The 22,561-nt window shown below is 43.6% G+C and overlaps 1 protein-coding gene across 7 annotated transcripts; it reads left to right on the top strand.

Moving 5' to 3' along the window:
- The first annotated feature begins 5,190 nt into the window (after positions 1 to 5,190).
- On the top strand, positions 5,191 to 20,437 carry RWDD3 (RWD domain containing 3). 7 transcript variants are annotated; one of them, XR_014844710.1, is made up of 6 exons: positions 5,191 to 5,316; positions 16,249 to 16,394; positions 16,478 to 16,783; positions 17,245 to 17,735; positions 19,554 to 19,669; positions 19,770 to 20,437. XR_014844710.1 is itself a non-coding variant. In XM_013988180.3 (4 exons), exons 1-4 carry the CDS (start codon positions 5,232 to 5,234, stop codon positions 19,882 to 19,884), a joined length of 807 nt encoding a protein of 268 aa, XP_013843634.3. In that variant the 5' UTR covers positions 5,191 to 5,231; the 3' UTR covers positions 19,885 to 20,437. The 7 variants fall into 7 exon arrangements, 2 of the variants coding, with proteins under 2 accessions (XP_013843634.3, XP_084880025.1); XR_014844709.1 differs by having other exon boundaries at positions 16,478 to 16,788; XR_014844706.1 differs by lacking the exons at positions 16,249 to 16,394; positions 16,478 to 16,783 and adding an exon at positions 18,312 to 18,461.
- Positions 20,438 to 22,561: the final 2,124 nt, after the last annotated feature.

Here is a 22,561-nt window from a genome sequence, read left to right as displayed (position 1 = left end):
CCACGGCTTTCGAGCCCTACCTTTTCCCCTTCTGTCCCGCCTCTGGGAAAGTGGTCAGAAAGTCAGGGCGCTCCCTCCCTGAGTCAGACCACAGACACCCCGAGGTGCGAGGAGACCTACCACCCGGCTCCACCCTTTAATAAGATGAGCTCCAGAGCCCCTGGCCCCTGCCTGCCTTCACGCCCTTTTTGAATGGAAAGTCTCAGCTTGCGAGCAACAAACCCTTTTAGAGCCTCTTGGGGCTTGCGTGTCCTCATTCCCTTAGAAACCTGAGCCAGGCGGGTAGTACTGGGGGTGGGGGTTGCTCTGTGGGGCAACCTCCAGACACACGTAGACGGATGAACAAGGGCGTTTCAGGAAATGGTTACACATCATGGGAAAAGTGAAATGGGACCAGCAGATAGAGTACGGGGTGGCAGGGGGTTGAGGATGGGAAAGGGGGAGCGCTACAGAATTATGGCACGTGACCACTTCACCTCTTGGCCCAAACTCAACTTGGCATGGGACCACTGGCGGTCCATCAGAGCTGTTTTCCTCCCCCCATAATAAGAAAGGGATAACGACACTAATATAGCATGACTTCCTCTGCTTTTAGCTGAGAACATGGCCTCCCAGAATAAAAATATTTCCCATTTATTTAATTTTTTTTTAGCTGGGACGGGTCCTGGGACTAAATTCTGGCCAGCAGGCTGTGCCTGAGCCCCTTCTCCCAATCACATGTAACTCGTTGGTTGGGGCTCCAGTGCTACAGTGGACCGCGGCCTGCCCCTGCAGCCTGCCCCTGGGATCCAAGCTGTGCAGAGCAGAGCCACAGGAGAGGCGTCTGGAGTAGCCCCACATCTCTGCCTGCCTCCTCCTCCTTGAAGGTCAGAGATAAAACCACTTGTATCCTATTAAAGACCTTGAAGTGTTTTTTTTGGTTGTTTTTTTGGGTTTTTGTTTTTTTTTTTTTTTTTTGGTCTTTTTTTTGTCTTTTCTAGGGCCGTACCTGCGGCATATGGAGGTTCCCAGGCTAGGGGTCGAATCGGAGATGTAGCCACCGGCCTACACCACAGCCACAGCAACGCAGGATCTGAGCTGCATAACCTACACCACAGCTCACGGCAACGCTGGATCCTTAACCCACTGAGCAAGGTCAGGGATCGAACCTGCAACCTCATGGTTCCTAGTCGGCTTCGTTAACCACTGGGGGAGGACAGGAACTCCAAATACCTTGAAGTTTTAGGCTCTGTGCTCTTCTGGCCGAGCACATGTTTGGTGAACACATCACTTTACAATCTGTTATCTTCTCTCTTAATGTTTTTTCCCAACTCTCTTCTCTCTTTTCTTCTTCTCCCTTCCCTCCTATTTTCCCCTTTTATTTCATGCCTTTTTCTCTTAATTGAGTATTTTGCAAAATTCCAGTCTCTTGATATATTCGCTAACTAAAGCATTTAAAAATGGACTTTTATTATCAAGGGAAAAACTACACAAAAGTAGATAGGATAAAATACCAAATCCTTCTGGACACACAACTCTGCCTCATGAGTTATTAACCTAGGGTCAACTCAGTGCCATCTGTGTCCCAGCCTCTTCCCACTTCCTGCATTATTTTGAGGCAAACCTCAGACCTCATATTATTACTGAATAAAGTTTCAGGCCTCTCTATGGGTAAGAAGCTGATAAATCAATCTCATTCTAGAATTAAAGCCCAATTCCTGACTCATGGCTTCCTTCATAAAAACCATCCTTTTTACACCACCTCTAAAGCTTCCTTTCACTGTCTCCTCTTGCCCCCCTCCCTTTCTCCCTCTTTCCTCTTCTCCCTCCCCCCCAATACATCTGCTGCCTGTAGAGTCCCCCCCTTTTTTTCTTTTAAGGAGATTCAAGTTTAATTTTTGCAGTCATACCAGTGATTCTTTGGTATATTCTCTCTTTCAGTTTTCAACCACAGAGAACCTATTTTGCCAAAAGGACAGCACTTACTCACTGAGTCCCTTTATAAGTTTGGAGAAAAGGATTTTTATAACATTCACAGTCTCCAGCCACTCCTCCCCCCATAATAAAAAACTGGCTAGACCACGCTGGGAAAATATAATGAATAAAAAGAATCCACTTATAGGAGTTCCCAACATGGCTCAGCGGGTTATGAACCTGACTAGTGTCCATGAGGATGAGGGTTCAATCCCTGGCCTCACTCAGTGGGTTAAGGATCTGGCATTGCCATGAGTTTTGGTGTAGGTCACAGATGCGGCTTGGCTCCTGCGTTGCTGTGGCTGTGGGGTAGGCCCGCAGCTGTAGCTCTGATTCAACCCCTAGCCATGGGTGTGGCCCTAAAAAGAAAAGAAAAAGAAAAAGACTCCACTTAAAGTAGTCACCACAATTAAGTATGGGGCGTTACTTTAACTGGACATGCGCATGATACTGAAGACTTGTTTCTGTAACATTGATAAGGCATTGAACTTCTGTGTCAGGGGACCTGGGCTGCGGGGCTAGGTTCCCACAAAGCTGGAACTATTTTGCTCTCACAGATGCGTGAGGTTCTGCATGTTTCTCGCAGGCAGGATGCGACCAGTTTTTTGGCAAGGGTACAGATACTTGGACGAGGTGGAGGCAGATTTTTCCACAAAAGGATATGATTACAGAGTCAGTCTCAAATTCTCTTGACTTTTGCTTTTATTCATGGTCACAGAACGAAAAGAACGAGGGCCCATCAACACCACGGACTTGACGCCTTTTGGGAAACCTGCTCTGTGCCTGAGCGTTGCAGACATACTTGTCCTCTGGGAAGTGGTGGTAGGTATGTGCTACCTTGCACCCCACTGCTCTCACCTGTACCACGATAGTGAACTTCACACCGGTTTGGAAATGTGGCAATTCTTGTAGCCTCAGCATGATGAAAGAACTTGGCATTGTTGCATGTTGGGTTTAGACCAAAGACTGCTTGCTGCTTTCATCTCCACATCCCAGCATGCAGCTGGTAGAGCCAGCCAATGGTCAACGAGTGCCTGAGAACATTTCTATAGTGAGTAATTACAGAAAGCCTTTAGATGAAACCAGTAGTACAGCTTATTGGAGTTCAGGTTCATTTAGCAAGTTGGCATTTAATGTTGCCTTCATTGTTTACTCTTAGTGGTACTTGAAAGAATTTTACTTGTCTCATAGTCTTCATATGGTCATTTTACTTATCACAGCCCCACTCCAGACTCAGGATTCTCAGTTTTTTTGACGTGATACTAACACTGAACCTCTCTCAACACTCTTAAAATTGTGTTCTCATTTCTGTGCCCAGTTCTATGAGGTTTGACTTAAAATTGGCAGACACAGAGTTGGGTGTTTAAGTCTGCATACTACTCATCAAAAAGTGACTAGAGGTGTTTTCCCAGAAAAGTTAAAAGAACTCTCTCTTGGGCTAGTGGTGTCAGCTGGGGGTGTGAGATTTAAAGCTTCTCTTGGTACGGTTTTGGGCAAGCAACTCTTTAGAGAAGTCGCATGTACAAATAATATTATTCTGGGAAACCACGCACTGTTGGCGGCAGGAGAGTGGAGAGAGACAGAAAGAGATGATGCTCTCACTAGACACTTACCCACCTGTCTAGACATTCATTCCACATTTAAATATTTAGCATTTTCAGGAGCGTATGAATACAAGAAAATTTATTGCATTACGGTAGGCTTTAGATATTTGACATGTAGCTGGTATTTTTACAGTGTGAGAAATATCAAGCTGACATTATGCTTCCTCTGTGATGATTACTTGCAAATGTCAGAGAGGAGACCCTTATTCGTGGGACATCAGGGCCCTAGGATAGTGTCAATTTAAAAGACAGTCACATCGACTCCTTTTTTAATTTAAACATGCTAAATGGAGTATGGAAAGCAGGTTAGGAAATCAAAGAAGAAAGGAAGCGCAAAGAAGAAACCTATTGACAAGGAGATTTTTAAATAGAGCGATGTACTCTTACATCAATTTCATGGACACCTTGCTGACATCCCATATTTCTGACAGCTGTAGTCTTACTGTTCCTATTTCTTCACTCCTATCACTCGTACTGAATTGGGGAAATGAACAATAAGATATGGACCATTCAATTTTTTTGCACATTATCTTTAATAAGTTAAACACCTAAATTAATATTTTCCTACCACTTTTCATACTACCTTTGGACTTCAAGCTTAACTCAAAGAGAATTTAATGATACTTTACATTAAAAATGTATGCTTTCGTCCACCATACTCTTTAGCAGCTACTTATGAACAGAGTGAACTGCTGCTATTTTGGAAATCACTCAAAGGAGTGATTGTTATTATTACTGTTAAACACATTGGCCACATCAGAGATAATTATGCATTGAAATAAACTTTTGTCCTTCCAGTTATGTACACAGCAATGCTCTTAATTACTTGGGGTCACTGAAACCCCATGGCATCCTCTGAAAAGCATTTCTCCTGCAGTTTATCTTGTGAGATTTCCTTTCTGTTCTTGGTAGCCAGTATCTTTTCCTTTTGAAAATCCTTTTTTTTTTTTTTTAGCAACAATGGGAATGATGTGGCATATGGAGGTTCCCAGGCTAGGGGTCGAATCGGAGCCGTAGCCACCGGCCTACGCCAGAGCATCCGTTAAGAGAAAGAAGTCCCAAGAGTCCGGTCCTGGTCCACAGCCAGTTACAGCTCAGCATCTGGAGGTTCTTATGTCCAGGACGGTTTCCAGGTGTCCTGGGTCCAGGTGTCCTCATCCCACTTTCCACGAGGGCGAAAAAAATGTTTTGTTAACTGCAGTATCCCAACACCGAGTTCAATTCTGAGCCAGACAAGGGCTAACCTCTTCTCGTCACTTCGCTGCTTGTTTTTCTTCCTGACCCTAAGTTCCTTTCAAGGCCAAGTCTGGGCGGGAATGGCCAGGGTTCAAGGCCTGGGCTAAAGAGAGAATTTCGGGCTTGACTGGGAGGCCTCCTGCTGTAAGGAAAGCAACGGGCGAGCCTTTGGCCGTCACCCTGCCGGGGACCCCAGCCTTCCTGAACTCCAGCCTTCACCCTCGGAGAAGAGCCCCCCACAGGGCGTGACCCTCGGGTAGGGAACTGGGAGCAGGAGCTTGTGGGCGGGACTTCTGCCGGCCTCCCGCCCATCGCGCGCTGCGGAGACGCGGGGCGCCCCCCGGTGGCCACCTGACGCGGTGCTCGGCGGGCGGGGGCGGGGCCTGCGGCGGAAGGGGAGGAGCTGAGGCGGCGACGTGGCGCAGGCGCGACGCGGCCATGGCGGAGCGTGTGCGGGAGGAGCTCTCGGCTCTGGCCGCGATCTTCTGCGGGCCGGGCGAGTGGGAGGTACTGAGTCGCTCAGGTGACTATCCCCGCGCCAGAGGGACCGGGCGCCCTCTCCTCCTACCACCGAGGCGGGGTTCCCTGCTCTGGGCCCACACTCGGGGACCGGGTAGTTGAATGACGGAGTGAGGGGTCCCTGCCTCCCGCGCCCTTTGACCCACTCGTCGCCCCCGATGCCTATCCCCCTCCCCCCGCCCGCAACTCGCCTGTGTGCCCCCCTTTCCAACTCACTGAGCGCTTCTCCCTACCAGCCAGCTGGAAAGCGCTCCCTCATCCTTTTCCTGCCTATCCTGTACCTATTCTGCAGATCTCACCTTAAAATGTGGCCTCTCCTGACACCCGTAGTTTAAATCCAGCTTCCCGAGGTTACATTATGTCCTTTGTAAGCACTATGCATTGTGCTCTTCAGAGCAGCCACCACAGTTTTAACTAGATGGGCTTTTGGTTGTCTCAAGTGGCGAGAGGGCAGAGACCCAGTCTCTTTTGCACCTAGGACAGTGCCAGGCACATGGTAGGTGTTCAGTAAATGTTTGTTGAATGACTTTTTGAGTTCGACCAGTGCTCAGTCAGAACTCTTTTCTCAGTCACGTTTCCAGGTTGACTGCTTTTCTCAAGCTGTTTCTAGTCCGCGGAAAGGTGGTTGCCAGTTGCAAGCTTTTGGGGGCGTATTAATCATTCGACTCACATTTACTGAGACGTTGACAAGGTTTCAGAGACACTGCCCGTGTCCTCAAGGAGCTTACGGTCTAGAAAGGTTCTTCAGGCTATGTTTTGATGACAGTTAAGAGTTACGCCCTGTGGCTGCTATTAAGTTAAAACCCAAACTGCAGTTTATGAAAAAGTGCAGTGATGCAGAAGATTTTCAGTTTTCATTTAGTCTTCAGATACATTATGTAAAGTTTTTGGCATGGGATTTAAACTTCTGTTGTTTCAGCTACTATTACAATTGTCTTTCTGATCAAAAATTGGTTAACCTTTAGGAAGGTAGCCTAAAATGTGCCGAGTGTTGTGAGAAAGCCTTCGAGGGTTAGGATCTGTTCCTGGTGTCCATGTGGTGTGTTATTCACACATAGAGCAGGAATTGGCTCCTTTTAATTTATTCTCTCTTGATCACCCATTTACGACGGTCACTGAGCACTCTTATGTTCTGAGCACTGTGAACCAATTGGTGTAATGTAGCTGCTTTCTATCTTTTTTTTTTTTTTTTTTGCTTTTTAAGGGCTGCACCTGTGGCATATGGAAGTTCCCAGGCTAAGGGTCGTATATCGAAGCTGCAGCCACAGCAATGCTAGATCCGAGCCTCATCTTCGACCTACACCACAGCTCACTACAACGCTGGATCCTTAACCCATTGATCCAGGCCACGGATCAAACCTGCATCCTCGTGGATACTAGTCAGGTTCCTAACCTGCTAAGACACAACAGGAACCCCAATGAAGCTGCTTTCTTTTTAGTGCCTAGGCTGCTGTATAGCTTCCAGAAATTGTTTAAAATCCATATTTTCTTGTCACCCCTCTTCTGACTGGATAGCATATATAATTCTTCATCATCTTATTTACCGTCTCTACTGCTGTCTTTATTGATAATTACTTCTGCCAGAGGCAGGCCAGTTGAAGTGATCATCAGTTTTCTTAAATTCCTTTATCTGGCTCAGCTGGGAGGGAACCTGTGCTGGAAAAGTGAGCCTGTGACTTCCCATTAGACCTGAAAGGATGGCGTGGTAGTGGCCTGGGTCATGAGTGCATGGTTGAGCATATGATCCTGCTGACAGGTCAGAGAAAAGCCAAAAAAATGAACGTAGAAAGGAGAGCAGTTTTTTTAATATGAAGAACACTGTGGACCCTTTATCTGCTGTTAAATTGAGCATGACTTTCAAGCCATGCCTCTTAATTAATTTAATTCAGTGTTCTGGCATCAATAAGTAATTGAATTATAAAGGAATTCAGTGTAACAACTTGGGGCATTTTGTTGCTGAAAGGTTCATTGGAGGATAGAACAATTCAGTGATTGAAATAGGGGTGTTTGATGTTCACAATTGGGGCTTAAGGGTAAGATAAGGACTCCTTTAATAGACCCCAGTAAACATAGAGTGGGCTGCTGGCTACCACTCTCATGATCACTGTCAGCTTGGATTGGAAGATATAAGCCTAACACCAGAACACTCTGAACACCCTTCAACAAGCATCTCCTTTTGCCACTGGAATCAGGTTAACCTTGGGTAGGGCTGCACTTGGGGTACGAGATAGCCCAGGAAGGCTCAGGGTCAACCCCAGGGTCAACAATGAAGGTTGTGAGATTGAAAAGTCTGAATAGTTGGATTCTTGTAGCTGGACTGATTTATGCAGAGTCTTTCAGGGGGCTTGCATACATGGTGGCCTCTTCGGGATGGTTATAGTAAGCTCATGGTAAGGGGCATCAAGCGTAACTATCTCTTATGGGTGCAAATTATGTACGTTCCCACTCCTGCCTACTAGAGAGGGCTGTAGGTAGACCAGATCCCGGGTATTCTGTGTCTTCCTGTGCAGTGCAGACAGGCAAGGTGCCAGGTTTAATGGGGTCACCTACCCTGTTCCTGGTACTTGGAATGCGTCTTAGCTGATGAGAATTTTTAACTAACAGAGGATATCAGCTGCTCAGGCTGGGTGAGTAGCTACTAGGCTTCAGGCTCCAGAACATATGGAGGGACCCTGGCAGGGCATCATGCTCCTTAACAGAGATGGGGCTGGGCATCAAGGCAGGGACAGCACTTGTCCAACGAGAGAGCAACAAGAGTGCCGGAAGAAATGGGTGTGACCCAGCTCACGTTCAGGATACCTCTGAAGGGGAGTGTGTGTGCAAGCCTGTGTGCATGTGCCTGAGGTAGATGAGGTGGGCATTGTTACAAATCTTCATTTTCCTGAAGAGGGCATTGACGGTCACAGAGATTCTGTTGCCATAGTTGGTGCTCATTATATGAGGAGTTGTGTTTCTGGAAATCATAGGTCAAAAAGTTGTAAAATGGGAGGTTTATAAGACTCAGTATCATGTACCATGTTCGCACAGTAGCTTCAGTGTACATTTTTGTGTTCTGTTAACACTAATGTTCCGATTGCATTGGGCCCTCTTGCAGAATGAATCCTGACTGTCACATACTGACCTCTCTAAATCTATTCAGCCCTGTTTCCTGCTGATTGTCAGCACTGAGGTCACTTCTAAAACCAGATCAGCCTTGAACTTCACTTCCTTTTTTTTTTTTGTCTCTTCTTGGGCCGCACCCATGGCACATGGAGGTTTCCAGGCTAGGGGTCTAAGTGGAGCTGTAGCCACCGGCCTACGCCACAGCCTCAGCAATACGGGATCCGAGTCGTGTCTGTGACCTACACCACAGCTCACGGCAACGCCAGATCCTTAACCCACTGAGTGAGGCCAGGGATTGAACCCACAACCTAATGGTTCCTAGTCGGATTCGTCAACCACTGAGCCACGATGGGAACTCCTTGAACTTCACTTCTAAGGGATGGGATTACAGGTCTTTTTTTTTTTTTTTTTTTTTTTTTTTTGTCTTTTGCCTCTTTAGGGCCGCACCTGAGGCACATGGAGATTCCCAGGCTAGAGATCAAATCAGAGCTACAGCTGCCGGCCACAACCACAGCCACAGCCGGAATTGAACCCATGTCCTCATGGATACTAATCGGGTTCATTAACCACTGAGCCATGATGGAAACTCTGGGATTGCCACTCGTTAAGAATTCATTTATTTTTAATTCATTTATTTTTAGTTTTTATTTTTTTAAGAAAATAGTAAAACTTAAAAAAATTAACGTATAGTTGATTTACAGTGTTGTGCCAATTTCTGCAGTACAGCAAAGTGACCTAGTCATACATAAATATACATTCCCTTTCTCATATTATCTTCCATCATGGTCTATACCAAGAGACTGGATATAGCTCCCTGTGCTATGCAGTAGGACCTCATTGCTTATCCATTCTAAATGTAATAGTTTGCATCTATTAATCCCAAACTCCCAGTTCATCCCACTCTTAACCCCCTTGGCAACCACAAGTCTGTTCTCCATGTCTGTCAGTCTGTTTCTGTTCTATAGATGGGTTCATCTGTGCCAAATTTTAGATTCTATGCATAAATAATACATGGTAGTTGTCTTTCTCCTTCTGACTTACTACATCTAATATGAGAATCTTTAGCTGCATCCATGTTGCTGCAAATGGCATTATTTTCTTCTTTTTTTTTTTTTTTTTTTTTTTTTTTGTCTTTTTGCTGTTTCTTGAGCCGCTCCTGCGGCATATGGAGGTTCCCAGGCTAGGGGTCGAATCGGAGCCGTAGCCACCGGCCTACGCCAGAGCCACAGCAACGCGGGATCCGAGCCGCGTCTGCAACCTACACCACAGCTCACGGCAACGCCGGATCGTTAACCCACTGAGCAAGGGCAGGGACCGAACCCGCAACCCCATGGTTCCTAGTTGGATCCGTTAACCCACTGAGCAAGAGCAGGGACCGAACCCGCAACCCCATGGTTCCTAGTTGGATCCGTTAACCACTGTGCCATGACAGGAACTCCATATTTTGTTCTTTTTATGGCTGGGTAATATTCCATTGTGTATATGCACCATATCTTCTTCATTCATTCATCTGTCAATGGCCATTTAGGTTGCTTCCATGTCTTGGCTGTTGTGAATAGAGCTGCTATGAAAATACAGGTGCATGTATCTTTTTGAAAGAAAGTTTTGTTCAGATATATTGCCCGGGAGTGGGATTGCTGGATCATATGGTAGTTCTATATTTAGTTCTCTGAGGAACCTCCATACTGTTTTCCATAGTGGTTGTACCACTTTACATTCCCACCAACAGTGCAGGAGGGCTCCCTTTTCTCCACACCCTCTCCAGCATTTGTTGTTTGTAGACTTCTTAGAGATAGCCATTCTGACAGGTGTGAGGTGGTACCTCATTATAGTTTTGATTTGAATTTCTCTAATAATTAGTGATGTTGAGCATCTTTTTTTTTTTTTTTTTTTTTGTCTTTTTGCCGTTTCTTGGGCCGCTCCCACAGCATATGGAGGTTCCCAGGCTAGGGGTCCAATTGGAGCTGTAGCCACCGGCCTATGCCAGAGCCACAGCAATGCGGAATCTGAGCCGCGTCTGCAGCCTACACCACAGCTCACAGCAATGCCAGATCAGCAAGGCCAGGGATGGAACCCGCAACCTCATGGTTCCTAGTCGGATTCATTAACCACTGTGCCACGACGGGAACTCCTGAGCATCTTTTCATGTGCTTGTTTGCCATCCTTATGCCTTCTGCCCTTTTTTCAATTGGGTTGTGTTTTTTGTTGTTGTTGAGTTGTATAAGTTGTATATTTTGGAGATTAAGCCCTTGTCAGCATCATTTACAACTATTTCCTCCTATTCTGTAGATTGTCTTTTTGTGTGTGTGTGGTTTCTTTTGCTATGCAGAAGCTTGTAAGTTTGATTACGTCCCATTTGTTTACTTTGGTGTTAATTCTCTTGCCTTGGGAGACTAACCTAAGAAAATATTTGTACAGTTTATGTCAGAGAATGTTTTGCCTATGTTCTCTTCTAGGAATTTTATGGTGTCATGTCTTATATTTAAGTCTTTAAGCCATTTTGAGTTTATTGTTGTGATGGTGTGAGAGTGTGTTCTAGTTTCATTGATTCACGTACAGCTGTCCAGTTTTCCCAGCACCACTTGCTAAAGAAACTTTTTCCCATTTTATATTCTTGCCTCATTTGTTGAAGATTAATTGAGCGTAGGTGTCTGAGTTTACTTCTGGGATCTCTATTCTGTCCCATTGGTCTGTATGTCTCTTTTTGTACCAGTACCACACCATCTTGATTACTCTAGCTTTGTAATATTGTCTGAAGTCTGAAAGAGTTACGCCTTCTGCTTTTTTTTTTTCCCCCTCAGGATTTTGGGTCTTTTATGGTTCCATATACATTTTTGGATTATTTATTCTAGTTCTGTGAAAAATGTCATGGGTAATTTCATAGGGATTGCATTGAATCTGCAGATTGCTTTGGGTACTATGGCCATTTTAATAATATTAATTCTTCCAATCCAGGAGCATGGGATATCTTTCCATTTCTTGGAATCCTGTTTTATTTCCTTTATTCATGTTTTACAGTTCTCTAAGTTTTTCACCTCCTTGGTCATTTAATTTTCTGGGGTGTGATTTTAAAAGATATTGCTTTTTTTTATATTCCTTTTCTAATATTTCATTGTTAGTATGCAGAAATGCAACCAACTTCTGAATGTTAATCTTGTATCCTGCTACTTTGCTGAATTTGTTGATCAGTTTGAATAGTTTTTGTGTGGATCCTTAGGGATTTCTATGTATAGTATCATGTTATCTGCATATAGTGACAGTTTTACCTCTTCTCTTTCAATTTGAATTCCTTTTGTTTGTCTCATTGCTGTGGCTAGGATTTCCAATACTGTGTTGAATAAAAGTGGGAGAGTGGGCATCCTTGTCTTGTTCCAGATTTTAGCAGAAAGGCTTTCAGCCTTTCTCCACTGAGTATTATATTGTCTGTGGGTTGGTCATAAATGGCTTTTATTATGTTGAGGTATGTTCCATCTGTAACCACTTTGGTAAGAGTTTTTATTATGAATGGATGTTGAATTTTGTCAAATGCTTTTTCTGCTTCTATTGAGATGATCATGTGGTTTTTGACTTTTCTTTTGTTAATGTGGTATATTGATTGATTTAAGTATGTGAACCATCCTTGACTTCATTTATTTTTAGGGTTTTGTTTTTTGTTTTTTGTTTTTTTCCTGTAACCACATTTTAAACATTTGCAAAAATCTAGCTGTGACATGAAAAGAAGATACTTGTGCGGAGCCACCTGGCAGCAAGAGGAAAGAAAATCCTGTGCAGCAAAGTAAAAGAGAGTCTTGGTGGGGCTTTTTAGTTGTTTTCATGATATCACTCTTAACACTGCAAAAAAAAAAAAAAAAAAGCAAGTATAGGGAAAGCCAGGTGTATGTGGTATATAAATAAACTTTCTTTTAATAGGCTCTTAATGAATCTCGAAGAACTCATTCTCTTAAATTTTGTTTGCACTTTCCACTATATTTTCTTATTGGACAGCATTTATTGAGTTTCTATTGTGTATGATTATGGAGTAGGGTGAATTCTTAAAAAATAACATTAGTGTGGTATTTAGGGTTCAGTGCAGTTTCTCTAGTTTGAATTTTCTCTTGTTTGAAGTGTGATTCAGGAGCATAATTTCTTTCATGTACTTGTAAAGAAGAATACAGTTTGAAACCCCTATTTTAGTTTATGTTTTAGTTATTAAATTCATGTACTTATTTTAAGACAAAATGACTTACTGAAAAAAACACCCAAACTAGGGAATACGTATGCAGAATTAAGCCAGGGGCAAGACTTAGATCTTTTGGTAGGGTCTTCAAAGTAAATGGAAATAGTGTTGGAACTTAAAATTTTTATTTATTTATTTTTGTCTTTTGTCTTTTTTAGGGCCACACCCACGGCATATGGAGGTTCCCAGGTTAGGGGTCTAATCAGAGCTGTAGCCACCGGCCAACGTCAGAGCCAAGCCGCGTCTTCGACCTACACCACAGCAACACCGGATCCTTAACCCACCTTGAGGTTGCAGGGGTGGAACCTGCAACCTCAAGGTTCCTAGTCGGATTTGTTTCCGCTGTGCCATGACGGGAACTCCTGGAATTAAAATTTTTTTTTTTTAGATTGCTAGGGTAGGCATACGTTTTCTAGGGCAAAGATGTTTATTGAGAATGATGAGTTGGTGAGTGAAACTTAATGACCCAGTGTTTTGGTGCCAGGGGAAGCCAGAGATTAGCATTAGAAATAGAGCACCATTATTTTTCTGTTAATCACTCTGTTTCTAAGCTGTTAATAAACTTAAAGTAGATAGGGACAGCCTTGTTTTCTTTCTTTAATGAAACACAAACGAATCCCAAATCAGACTGACACTACATGTGATTATGTGAAAAATTCTGAGGCAAAAAAAAAGCCAGTTTAACATGTAAAAACCAAGGCACATAAAAAAAGGGATGGTAATATACATACTTCTGGAGTTTGGGGAAGAAAATGGGTCTTTAAAAGACTGTATAATTTTATTACCACATGTAAGTATCAGCAGAATGGGGTATGCTATTGGGCTTTTCACTTTCTTACAGAGATAGCATCGTTTTGTGTAATTTCAGTTTGCATCGCCTGTGTGTGTGTGTCATGTGTGCGCGCATGTGAGTGTGCAGAGGACGTTGCAGAGAAGACCAAGTAGGAATATTGTTAATCCTCTCCGATTCTTGGTAGAATTAAAGCAGTTTTTCTTCTAAACGTATAACTAACAAGTTCACAATTTTTTTTTTTTTTTTTTTTTTTTTTTTTTTGTCTTTTTGCCATTTCTTGGGCTGCTCCCGCGGCATATGGAGGTTCCCAGGCTAGGGGTCGAATCGGAGCTGTAGCCACTGGCCTACGCCAGAGCCACAGCAACGCCGGATCCGAGCCACGTCTGCAACCTACACCACAGCTCATGGCAACGCCGGATCACCAACCCACTGAGCAAGGCCAGGGATGGAACCCGCAACCTCGTGGTTCCCAGTCGGATTCATTAACCACTGTGCCACGGCGGGAACTCCAAGTTCACAATTTTCTAAAGGAAAAGTCAGGATTTTCTCCCATTGCTTTTCTATTTGCCCTGAGTAGGGCCAGAAAATTACTAAGAACAAGTGAAAGTCAGTAAGGATTTGAATGGCCAGTGCAATAGCCTTTCAAGCCTTTCTCCCTGGACTGCCTGTTTCTGTCAGTGAGGTCACTGCACTGGGGAGGAATAGGTGGGTGTTTCTGTGGCAGAGAGTGGAGACCTGTGGGTTTAGGGTTTTGACCAGGAAGGGAGTCTTGCTTGAAGAGAAAAGCTTGCCTTGTGGGCACAGATGCTGTGTTTGTGTCAAGCGGATGCTGTAACAAATAACCACTAACGTGGTGTCTTGATGCATATTTATTGTCTCTGGAGGTCAGAAGTGTAAAATCCGTTCCAGAGTCTGCAGTCAAATTGTCTGGGGGACTGCACCCCCTGTGGGGGCCCCCGGGGGCATCTGTTTCCTCGAGTTTCCGGCTTAGAGAGCTCTGGTCTTTATACTCCTTGGCCCACGGCCCCTTCCCCTGATTCAAGGCCAGCAGCAGAGCATCTGGCTCCAGTGATTACATTGCCTCCTTCTGTAAAATCTCCCTCCCGTCTCCCTCCTGTAAGGACACTTGTGATCCCATTTAGTGCCTCCTGGATAATCCAGGTAACCTCCCATCTGAGGTCCTTAACTTAATCCCGTCTGCAGAAGCCTTTTTACCAAGTAAAGTGACATACTGACAAATTCTGAGCATCAGGACAGACATCTTTGGGCCGTGGTTTAGTTAGCCTCCCACACAGGGGCCAAAGACACTTGTGAGATCATGATTCCAAGCTAGTGGCATAATGCTCAGAGCTGGGTACTAAAATTGTGAAGGTTTTTCTTTTATAAAGTAGAAAACTATTTTTAGGTTGTTGTCTAAAAAGAAAACTGAGATCTTCCAGTGGTGAAAATAATAGTTAATTTGGTTCAACCATGACCATTCTGGGTATGAAAACACCATACAGTAAGTTCAAAGTATGATGGAAATCTCAGGCTTTAGAGAGGTGCTTTGGTGGTTGAACAAAGCTCCAGGGGCAGCAGGTGGAGAGTTCAGCGCAGGTGCGAGGCCCAGAACCTAGTGTAAAATGAGGAGGAAGGAGAGGGCGTGGAGGGCTAGCCTGGCCCTGCGTGTTGGGGGCAGGAATGTGTAATTTGTCACCGAGCTCAAGTGCATTTAGACAGCTTATTACTCCCGGCATGGCAGGCAGCTGCATGTCCACATCAGTTCCCCGCGTCCTGAGTTCCATGGGGCCATGCGGGTGGGTTCCCGTGGACGTGGGCCCTGCTGTAGGTACAAGGGTCTTTGTTACAGCTGAGGAACACGTAGTCCCCAATTTTATAAGAGGGCTCTTCATCTTGAACGAGCTTTATTTGTTGTTCCGGTCTGGAAACAAAGTCGCAAATGCGAGGGAGCAGCCCATGCGCTTCGAAGGCTGCCTGTTGTGCAAATGCCCTGACCAGAGTTCTCAGAGCCCTTTGCTCAGAAAACCTTCACAGATGCCATTCCCATGGAGGGGTATCTCTGTGCAGATTTAAAAAAAAAAAAAAAAAAAATAGAAAGTGCAGTTTATAGAGATTCTCTGTACATGTGTTTATAAGTAGACATTTTTAGGTGTAGACGAGACGTGGAGGAAGGTTGCTTTGGCTTTTGGTCCAATCTTTCTTGTTGGGAAGCTGGATTGAGTTCAGATGATGGGATCTGTGTCTTAGCTGTTATCTTCTCTCAGACCAGCACAGGGCCTTGGGCCGCGTCCCTGCTCAGTGAATGTTTGTTGAATGACCAATGAAGGAAGAGCTTTACAAGTTAGGCCTCCCCCTTGAGAGGGAAAGGGGACCCCCAGATGATTTCTGGAGGCTTTATTTAGCGGGGTCACATGGTGTGTGTAGGTCCATTTATAAGGATTTAACTATATAGCGCACCTACTCTGATAATAAGTTATTTTTTTAAGGATAAGTAACAGGATGAAAGAAAGGTTTTGAGAAACTGGTGATGGGATTTTAGAGGAATGTGCTAAGTAAGGTTTGGGAAATCTTTCTGGAGCATATATTTTACTTATGTAATACAATTTGAAGTTATGTCATTTTAATATGATCTTTATAATTGTTACTGCCCAGGTTTCAGGGCCGTGTCCCAAAATAGCAGTGCTTTGCAGCCGTTACTGAAGATTCTATTAAAGAAAAACCGTGTGTAACAGATGTGTTTGGTCCTGTCTGAATCAATGTCTGTAACAAGGGCTTTCATATAAATGGAATTGGATGGCTAGAGAGCCGTTTTCATGTTCTGTTAGGTTCTTTAAAATGGGGACGCATTCGGGTTTCCGTTGCTGAGGCTGTTGAGCAGCAATCCAGGTATGAAAATGAGAACCATCTGACCGGCCGTCTTGTGAAGGAGAATGAAACCCGGGCTGCGCAGAAAGAAGCGGGGTCGTCGGAGGCAAGTTAGCTTCAAAGAGCCTCATCTGCACCCAGTTCTCTTCTCCTCTGCTCTTCTGATCTGTGTGCTTCTGCCCCCTGCAGAATGAATCAGCCTGACGTTTTATCAACTTTTGAAAAGTGGGGTGAAGTGGTGTGGAACGCATCAGAGGGGTGAAGCGGAGCAAATCTGAAAGAGAGCAGAGTGTTTCATCTCCTGTCCTGTGTGTGCTCGCCCCCTCCTCCTTGTGGAGTCAGGCACGGAATTGCTGTCTGCCCCATTTTAGTTCCTCCCGCTGCCTTCATGTTACACCGATACTGATGCACCTGACGTCGGAAAAGAGTGGTCCGGGCAGTTCCTGTATCGTGCGCCCTCACGGTTTTCTCTGCACCCCGACAGCCACACGAGATGTAGGGTTTGTCCAACTTGGGTTTGCTACAACATGACTGTCACTGGATTTTGTATATAATTTTTAAACAAATTACTGATTTAATAAATACATGATACTGGTTCTTTAAATGTTCATGTGATTGTATTAGAAATTTCTGGAATTACCCACTAAGTCTGGGTTCGGAAAAGAAATTGTGTGATGAGAAACCTTTCTGGTGACCTTAATAAAAATGGGATAATAGCTGTTGTAAATGCCAGTGAAATCCTCGGTGCGGGTGTGCACGGATCTATGAATATATATGTGTGGCTAAAGGAAATAATCCGTAAATCATGGCTTTCTTAGGGTGAGGTGTCCCTTCCTAAAATAACTGAGTTTCCACGTGAAAAATAAATCGACACTTGAAACAAAAATTTTAACTTGTTAGTGTTCCGTTCCCGTTGAATTATGTACCGCTAATCATTATTTTTGGATGCTTTCCAGAGACAGATGGGACTGTGTTCAGAATTCTCACAAAAGCCGAAGGGCGTCTGGATGCAGATATTCCTTTACAGCTGGTCTTCCATTTGCCGGTCGATTACCCGTCGTGTCTGCCTGGCATCGTAGTTAACTCCGACTGCCTGACCAGGGCCCAGTGTGCGGCTGTGAAAGAGACATTACTGAAGCAAGCAGAGACTCTTTTGTCGGAACCTATGGTTCATGAGCTGGTTCTCTGGATTCAGCAAAATCTCAGACACATCCTCAGGCGACCAGAAACCGGAGGTGACATTAGTGCGACATGCCCTCCTGCAGCACGCCCGGCTGTGGATGATGGATGGTGGATAACTCTTTTGCATTTAGATCACATGAGAGCAAAGACTAAATATGTCAGAACCGTGGAGAAGTGGGCTTCCGATTTAAGGCTGACAGGAAGACTGATGTTCCTGGGTAAAATAATACTGATTTTACTGCAGGGAGACAGAAACAACATCAAGGTGCCAAAAAGTTTAATGTTAAATGTGCATTTGGCTATTTTTTGCTAAAACGGTGTGTCTCTAAGTGTGTTTTATAACAATGGGACAGATTAATCATTCAGATGTTCCTGCTTTCACTCTTTTGCCATGTTAATGGATGTTTATTTTCTTTCAAAAGACTAGATTTTAATTACAGCTGCAGACTTGTGAAGTTTGAAAAATATGTAGGAGATTATGTTTTAAAAGTCAAGTCGCTTAATGAAAGTGATAGGCTATTAAAAAAATCTCTGTGACACATGAGTGTTTCTGTAGTTAGCTTTGAGCCTCAACTTTATAACTTTGCACTAAACGTCTGTGCATATTTCTGTTTCTTTCCTTAGGCACAACAAAAAAAGTGAATTTGTGGGTAGTCTGCCAAACTTTTAACTTTTTGGCAGCTAAAGATACATTCTGACACTTGAAATGGGTATCTCTAATACCTGGAAAGAGTAGCGAGTCTGTCCTAACCAGGATTTAGTGAGAGTGGAAGTAGAATTAGGGCTGTCAGCCTGTCACCTCCTCCCTAACTTTTGCTTTCCACCTGACTTGTCTCAGCAGCTGCTTTCAAAGTCATCATCTTCACATTTTTCAAGTTCTCGTTCTCAACTCATCTAACCTGTTTTATGTGGGACCAGACAAGGAAAGCTGCTTATTATGTTTTAAATCATAAAAGAGCTACAAATCACTTAATAGGTTTTATACTTTCAGGTGGGTTGGGTCAAGAATAATTACAATGGAATTTATTCAAAACAGATTTATCTTGCATAGCATGTCATCTTAAAGATTTGCAGGATAACTGCCTAGCTTTTTCAGGATGGGCTCTTAACCACAAAACTTGTTGGTTATTAACTTCAGTTGACCAGAGTAGTGCTCGGTTATAGTATATAGGTGCAATGAAAAATCCAGATTGAATATGGATCCTGGGTTAGGGGGTGTGACCAAGGAACCACACATTTTAGGGTGATTTATAGTATATCTCTGATGTCTGAGCCTTTTGGATAAAATACTGGCTGACAAAATGAATACAAATTAATTTCCTTGCTCGCATTTCCCCCAAAGGCTCAGCTCTTCCTTTAAACCAGCTCAGGCATATTACGGTAAGTGCAGCTGTTTTGCAGATGTTGTTACTCAGATTGGATCCATCGATTAATTAACATGTATAGAATCATATGGCTAGAGCACCGCTAATGCAGAGTCCTCTTTAAAGAGTTTTTTTTTCTCTTTTTTTATTAGCTGTCCCTAAAATGCCATTTAATGTAAATGTCTGTTAAATTTTTATAAGATCATACATCAGGATTGAGAATTTCAGGTACCTATTTATAGATGGCATCAATTGGGACTGTTCGGTGCTATGTGCCTGTTAATTTGGACCTTGAAGTAGTGATAATAATGACAGTGGCCGGTATCGTAAGCGCTGTGTGCCAGGCACTCCTCTGAGTGCTTTCCATGTATTAACTCAGTCATCGCAGCTTCCCCATAAGGTAGGTGTTGTTATGGGCACCATTTTATGGAGAGCTTCCTGAGGCACAGGGGGTTTAGGTAGCTAGCCCCAGACCTAGCCGGCTGTCCAGTCCAGATTTGATCCTACCTAGTTCAAGTGCATCCTTCTTTACCCCACCGTTCACCAGACTGTTACGCTTCCGACTATGTAAAAGCACTGTGTAATTCTTTTACTGCTTGGTTTAGAGAGTGAGTACTCTGTAAGCATGAAAATAAGCCTGCCGGTTTGTGGTTTCTTTAAAACTAGAACTTTGAGATTCAGGGTAAGATATGTGTGTAACATACTGATTTATCATTTAGGAGTACCTGATTCTTCAGAAAACTTCCAAAGTAGATGTGGACTCAAGTGGAAAGAAATGCAAAGAGAAAATGATTCGTGTACTGTTTGAAACAAAAGTACAGACAGAACACAAAAGGTATAATTTAGGACTATTGCAGATGGAAAAAAAAAACTGAATCGATAATTATACTCTGACAAATCTGGGCATATTCATGAGTTTCTCTTGTATAATGCAGGTTTCTGGCGTTTGAAGTCAAAGAGTATTCATCGTTGGATGAGTTACAAAAGGAATTTGAAACTGCAGGACTTGAGCAGCTTTTCTCTGAATTTGTGCTTGGGCTGGTAAAATGACATGAAAGAAGATAGGAATCTTTTAGTGAAAAAGCAGTGTTCTTGTTTTTGTTTTTTGCATCGGATTTGGGGAGTGGCTGATTTAAATACTCATAAGGGAACAATTTCAAGAGTTTCTCTGAAGCAAAATGACAGACACCATCATCGTTTCAGAACAAAAGCCAATTCTGTTTATGGAATATTAAACAGTAAGGATACCCATATATTCTAAGTTTTGCCAGTAAAAGCTAGGTTCAATAGATGGAACGTTATTTGAAAGATAAATATAAAAAGATGATGGTAAATGAGCCCTTGTGTTTGTACAGAGGATTTGTTTGGAACTGTGCAATTTTCTGGCTAATTTTCGTGTAATTAAATGAATTTCAAAAAGAGATTTGTTTTCATATTGGCTTTTGTCATGTTTACATTTTTGGTGTTGGATCACGATTTTTCCCCATTCAGCTTATTGTGTCTAATGTTTTAAGTTGAATGTTAAGAAAAATATAACATTGATTTTTTTTGTGGAGTTGCATAAATGGTTAGTTTAAATAAAAACTAAACAAGCTCTATGGAACTTGATTTACCATTGCTTTCTTTGGGGGTCCCGGAATAGTACAGTACTTTCCAGTTATAGGACTGGAGAGTCAAGTTAAAATTCTCTTCTAGTTTTAACAGGTAAGAAATGTTTCACACCAAATTAGCTTACCAGATGGAAGAAATTATGTAGAGATCTTATTTTTTTTTCTTATGAAATTCGTTGAAGTATGATCATCTCAAAATATTTTTATGATGACCTGAGGAGAGAAGCCATAAAATAAAACCTTGTCTTAAAATCTGTACCAAAAGTATAAACAGGTCTTTATGTTTGAGAAAGGATATGTGTTGCTAAAGTAAGAGGCGGCGAGATGGGAGAAGAGCCAGGCAGAGCCCTCTTACTGCACTTTATGAAGTTCAGCCATGTCATTGTAAAATTGTAAGTGATGGGAGAGAACTAAGGAGGCATTGCAGCATGCTGAGTAGTCTGTCCTGACAGGGCTGCTCTGTGGCTACAGCATTTGGATCCGAGAGTCTCACTTTCAGGCACCGTTGTCATTAAATTATAACTACCTGTTGATCATTCTATGGGGCTCCGTTAATGAGAGGGGATTTTCGGTTCCTTTTATCTCATTCTAGGGTGTTGGTGATTGTTTTCCTGGAGAGCCGGTAAATGAGGTCAGGTTATGCTGTGGAAGGGTGGGAGTCGCGGAGTTTAGGAACTGCTCGAACCGCCCCTCCCGCCTTGTGCCCGCCGCTGTGTTCTTGGAGACTGTTGTAATTGATCCTAGATCTGCTCCCAGGGCACTGCCTGGACCGGAGCTAACATCGCAGATAGGTGCTCTGGTCTGCTGGAGTTCAGAATCACTCCACCCCTGCTGCCACCGCCGCCACTGCCAGCAACTACCGTGGTGTCGGAACCTTCGCTGCCTCTCCCTTCCCAGGGGTGCCTCCCATTGACCAAACCTAACAGGAACCCAGTTGGCAAAGAAGCCTGGCAAATGCGATTTGCATGTCCCAGCCCCAGGAGAAGAGAGCAGAATATGAGGAGGATGGTGTGCCTGCGTGGGGTGAGGGGAGAGCTTGGGATGCCTGGGCAGGGAACCAGCTCCCTTTTAGCCCTTAAGCATCCACACACGCCCTTCCACCCACATGGAAATTTCTGTACAACAACACTTTTATGCTTCTCTCTGTGCAGACTTGATTGTCTTTTGTACAGATGGAGTATGGTTAATGTGCAGTGTTGTGTCTGTTTCAGGTGCACAGCAGTGTGATTCAGTTATACATACATGGATATCCATTCTTGTTCAGATGCTTTTCTCACATAGGTTATTCAGAATATTGAGTAGCATTCCCACTGCTATACAGCGGGTCTTTATTTTATATAGAATAGTGTGTATATGTTAATCCCAAACTCCCAATTTATCCCTGCCCTCCATGTTTCCCCTTGGTAACTGTAGTTGGTTTTTGAAATCTGCGTGTCTGTTTCTGTTTTGTAAATCAATTCATTTGTGTCATTTTTATTGAGTTCCATAAATAATTGATATTATATGATATTTGTCTTTCTTTGTCTGACTTACATCATACTAAGATAATATCTAGGACCAGCCATATGGCTGCAGATGGCCTTATTTCATTATTTTTAGGGCAGAGTAATATTCCATTGTGTACATTTACCATATCTTTTATCCACTTCTCTGTCACTGGACATTTAGGTTGCTTCTGTGTCTTGGCTATTGGAAATGATGCTGCAGTGAATATTGGGGTGCTTGTATCCCTTTGAATCATCGTTTTATCTGCATAGATGCCCAGGAGTGGGATTGCTGAATCATATGGTAGTTCTATTTTCAGTTTTTAAGGAACCTCCATACGGTTCTCCATAGTGGCTGTACTAATTGACATTCCCACCCACAGTGTAGGAGGGTTCCCTTTTCTCCACACCCTCTCCAGCATTTATTGCTCGTAGACTTTTTGATGATGGCCATTCTGACTATGTGTAGTGATACCACATTGTAGTTTTGATGGGCCCGCAGTGGCAGTGGTGGCTCATGTCCACCCTTGGAGCTCTTGTTGGCACGTCCTTTTGCCTGATGGTGCTCACAGAGAAAGAAGCTCTGATGGCACTCGTGCCCTTCTCCTCTCATGGCCCTCAACAGTGGTGCCT

Source organism: Sus scrofa, chromosome 4 (assembly GCF_054392235.1).
Source record: "Sus scrofa isolate SSC_HxYL_T2T_F1_AM1 chromosome 4, Sscrofa_HxYL_maternal_Yorkshire_Landrace_v2.0, whole genome shotgun sequence".
In the NCBI taxonomy this organism is placed as follows: domain Eukaryota; kingdom Metazoa; phylum Chordata; class Mammalia; order Artiodactyla; family Suidae; genus Sus; species Sus scrofa.
This window is presented reverse-complemented; position numbering and strand designations above follow the sequence as displayed.